A 4,242-nucleotide genomic window follows, 5' to 3' on the forward strand; every position below is an offset into this window, starting at 1 on the left:
CGCTGCCGCCGGCTCCGGATTAAAGCTGAGGAGCCGGCGCCGGGCAAGCCGGGGAGGTGAGGATGGGTTTTCTCCGCTGGCTCGTGGCCTCTGCGCTCTGCATCTTCATCTGGGGTGAGTCTGGACCCCCCCTCTCATGGCACTGTCCCCACTGGGGGCACCACCGGGGTGGGAGGGAGGTGGGGGCACCCCAACAGGTTTGTTCCCCCCCCCCCCCTGCGCTGCGCGGCGGGGCAGGCTGGAGATTTGGGAAGTGGTTTCACTGCTCGTTGGGTCCTAAAGTTTGCGGTTCCTCCGAGGCAGAGTTGGGGTGGGGTGGCAAAGAGGGGGGGACGTGCCTTGAGGGCTTGGTGAGGGTGAGAAAACATGGTTAAATTGTGGCTTTAACCCAAGGTGTTTAACCCCAGCAAGCAGGGGAGAGGGGACGGGGGTGACAGGGGACTGTGCCCCTGTGGGACCCCCTTTCTGTGTGGCTGTAAACAGGGTTGTGGGGTCACTGGACTCACTGCTCCCCCCACCCCGGGCACTCTCTGTGGGTGCCCGGGTACAGGGTGTGATGGGCACCCACGGGACAGCCTGGGGTGCAGTGGGGGGCTGCCTGGCCCTGGCTCCCCTCGCTTTGGGGTTCGGGGTTGGTCCCGGGGCAGGTGCTGCTGGTTGCTCCTGGCGAGGAGGAAGATGCTGACAGAGGGAAGGGCCCGTTCCCAGTGGCGGGTGTGTTAGCGTGGCTTGGGGTTGCACAAGCTGGGAGCCCTCAGGGAGGTTGGGGAGGTCACTGGGAGATGCCAGGCGGGACCAGTCAGCTCCCTGGCACCCCTCAACCATGCCCTGTGTGTTGGGGACAGCTTGGCTGTGTCTCCCCTTGGAAACATCACCCAACGCTGGGGGTGACACCGGGGCATCACCCCAACAGTCATCCCAGGAACTGGGGTTCCCTGGGGGTGCAACAGCGCAGGGCTCACCCCAGTGTCGTGGCAGGTTGTGGCATGGTGGTGACCCTGGATCTGGCCCTGGGAAGGTGTCAGTGCCTTGGTGTCCTGTGGATGTGCCACCGGTGGGCTCAGGGAGTTCTTTTGGCCAAGCAGGGGGGCCCCAGGTTGCAGGGAAGGAGACACTGGCTCAGGGCATCTCCTGTCCCCAACTCACCTTGGGGGGACACACAGAGCACTCCTCACTCCTGCCCCTCTCTGCCTTCCAGGACAGGACTATGTGCTCTCCCGCCCACCCCCTCAGTTCGGCTCCATCTACCACGTCCGAGGTAACGGGACCACACAGCCCCCTTTGCTGGGGGGGAGCAGAGGATGCTCAGCACTGGGCAGGACCAGGCTGTCCCAGTGCCAAACTGGGGCAGCTTTCCACAGCCAAGTGCCTCTCCCTGTCCTGTCGCCCGTGGGGACAGTGGCTTGGTGAGCTGCAGGCTCTTGGGGGCCCAGGGAGGGACGTCAGGGTGCTGAGGCTTTGGGGCTGACCTGTCTGGGGGGACTCACAGGGGTCATTAAGCTGCCCTATGCTGAGATCGAGGAGCCCTTCGAAGCCTGGTACAACCTGACGGGGAACAAGAGCCGGATCCAGTATTACGGAGGTAAGAGGTGGGCACCCACCTGCTCCAGCTGTGCCCACCCTGCGCTGGCAGGACCGCCCTGCCTCAGCTTCCCGTCCCCACGGGCACAGGGCAGGTGATCACCTACCAGCTGGCGGGGGTGAAGCCCTATGGGATGAGGTACAAGATCACCCCAGAGACCACCGAGAAGGAGGTGAACGCCAGGAAATGCTTCCAGCTGCCCGGCTCCAAGGAGGATGTGGTGAAGGCTCAGAGTGTCTTCCCCAACATGAAAGGCTTTAAGGTGGGAAACGCCAGAGCCTGGATCCACCCCGCTGCCCAGAGCACGTGCAGGCTGTGGGAAGGGGTGCTGGGAGATGCTCCTCTCCGTCCGAGGGGTGCAGGGTGCTGGGACAGGCCAGGACGTGCCCCCCCAACACACCCCAGGGCGCAGGGAGGGTCACTTCCCCACCCGGATTGGGGCCGGACCGTCGGCTCCTTTCCCAACTCCAGCAGCCGTGTCAGGACGTGCCACATCCCACACAAACGCCGGCGTTTCGGCACCGTTTGGGCAAGTCTCTGCAGGGCGGCTCAGCTCCCGCTGGCCCCAGGTTCTGACAGGGCTGGGCACAGCACGTGAGCGGTGGGGACAGTAGGCTGTCACCCAGCTGGGCACTGCCCGCAGGGAGAGAGCTTGGAAACACTCAGGAAAAACCTGGAAGCTCTTTAGCCTTTGGAATCCAGACCTCCCGCTGTGGGCGCACACAGAGTGCTCTGCACGGTGGGGTGTCCCCAGGGCACTGCTGAGCCAGACAGGGGGGATTCTGTCCTGTGTGGCACCCCAAATCCTTGCCCACGGTTTGCATCCCACTCGTGGGTGTGTGCTCATGGCCATGGAGCCTCCGGATCCAGGTGGAGAGCCCGGTGTGTGCACTGGGAGCACTGGGCTGTGTGAGCGCTGGGAGCACCACCGAGCCAAACTGGGGGGGGTCTGCCCTGTGTTGCTCCCCAAATCCTTGCCCCAGTTTCCATCCCAAGCATGTGCTTATGTCCACGGAGCCTCTGGATCCAGCCGGTGTGTGTGCTGGGAGCACTGGGTTGTGCAAAGGGGCCGGGTGGGGAGGGGGACGCCTCGGGGGGGTTGGGGACCTCTCCCTGACGCCGTGTCCCCCCCAGTTCCTGCGGGAGGAGTACTACCAGGGCCGGTACTGCGCCGTGTGGCAGAACAGCACCCGCTGGGCGCAGAAGAAGAACGTCTACACCCTGTGGGTCACCAACTCCAGCTGCGGGGTGGCCCCCGTGCACTACGAGATGCGGGGCTACAACAGCCTGCTGGGCTCCCACTACGACAAGTACGAGATCGACTACACCGACTTCGACAACAGCTACCCCCCCTCCGTGTTCGACCTCCCCGCCAACGGTGAGCCAGGGAGGGCCCCCCCTGCCCTGCCCTGCCCTGCCCTGCCCTGCCCTGCCCTACCCTGCCCTGCCCTGCCCGCGGGGCTCGGGCTGACGGTGTCCCCTCCCTGTCCCCAGTGACCACGTGCGGGGTGCTGCCGGGGGCCGCGGCGGAGCACCGGGTGCTGGCAAACCCCATGGAGGACCTGGTGGGGCGGCACCAGCCCTGGGCACACCAGGCTTTCCACGAGTACCGGCGGCGGATGGGGCGGCGGTACAGCTCCGTGCGGGAGCTGGAGCACAGGCAGAGCGTCTTCGTGCACAACATGAGGTACAGGCGGGCGGGGGAGTGGGTGATGGCTCTCTGGGGGTGCTCCTCAGCCCGAGGAGGAGGTGGCAGTGCCAGCCTGTGCTGTCCCCGCCGTGCCCCAGGTTCGTGCACTCCCGGAACCGCGCCGCGCTCTCCTACACGCTGGCCCTGAACCACCTGGCCGACTGCACACCCCGGGAACTGGCAGCCCTGCGGGGCCGCCGGCGCAGCGGGGACCCCAACAACGGGCAGCCCTTCCCCACCCACCTCTACACCGGCCTCATCCTGCCAGAGAGCCTCGACTGGCGCATGTACGGTAGGTGTGGGGTTGGGGGGACCCAACCCGGTCCAGCTGAGACCCCCCTGTCACTGCACTGAGGAGCCTGTGGGGCTTTGCTGCCTCTGGGGGTCCACATCTCCCCGTGGTCCCTGCTCTGCTCAGCAGCTGGATCAAAGCTGGGTTTAAGCCGGGCTCTGTGAGGGTGCTGAGGCACTGGGATGGACTGTACAGAGATGCCTCATCCCTGGAAGTGTTCAAGGCCAGGTTGGACGGGGCTTGGAGCAATCTGGTCTAGTGGAAGGTGTCCCTGGCCATGGCAGGGGGTGGAACAGGATGAGCTTTAAGGTCCCTTCCAGCCCAGTCCATTTTGGAATTCTGTGATTAAAGGCAGCTGGGTCAGCACTTGGCCCTCATTCAGTCTGGTGCTCCAGGGACAGATGTGACATCTGAAGCCACATCCTTCCCTCACAGCTCCATCAGCTGGAAGTGACACCCCCAGAGCTTGCCCCAGCCCAAGGGCGGGGATCCCAGTTTTGCTGGTGCATTCCCCACCTTTCCTGATTAACACCAAGCCCTGGCTCTGCTGCCTGTGGAACTCACCTCCTGCCTCAGTTTCCCTCCCGCCTGCCCCCATCCCTGGGTGCCCCCCCAGTTTCTCACCCCCCACCCGCTGTCCCCAGGCGCCGTCACCCCCGTGAAGGACCAGGCTGTCTG

General features: G+C 65.1%; 1 protein-coding gene across 1 annotated transcript in view; it reads left to right on the forward strand.

Annotated features, from left to right (window-relative positions):
* LOC113955650 (digestive cysteine proteinase 1-like) overlaps positions 1–4,242 on the forward strand; it is a 5,201-nt gene continuing 959 nt past the window's right edge. The window contains exons 1-8 of the mRNA XM_027661400.1: positions 1–114; positions 1,199–1,258; positions 1,490–1,582; positions 1,672–1,844; positions 2,717–2,960; positions 3,077–3,269; positions 3,371–3,564; positions 4,209–4,242. The exon at positions 4,209–4,242 is cut by the window's right edge and continues 169 nt beyond it. Of these exons, the coding sequence (XP_027517201.1) occupies positions 63–114; positions 1,199–1,258; positions 1,490–1,582; positions 1,672–1,844; positions 2,717–2,960; positions 3,077–3,269; positions 3,371–3,564; positions 4,209–4,242 (1,043 nt within the window). The 5' untranslated portion in view covers positions 1–62. The remainder of the gene's footprint in view (positions 115–1,198; positions 1,259–1,489; positions 1,583–1,671; positions 1,845–2,716; positions 2,961–3,076; positions 3,270–3,370; positions 3,565–4,208) is intronic.

This window comes from Corapipo altera, unplaced genomic scaffold, assembly GCF_003945725.1.
Source record: "Corapipo altera isolate COAL_440 unplaced genomic scaffold, ASM394572v1 201, whole genome shotgun sequence".
Taxonomy (NCBI): Eukaryota; Metazoa; Chordata; class Aves; order Passeriformes; family Pipridae; genus Corapipo; species Corapipo altera.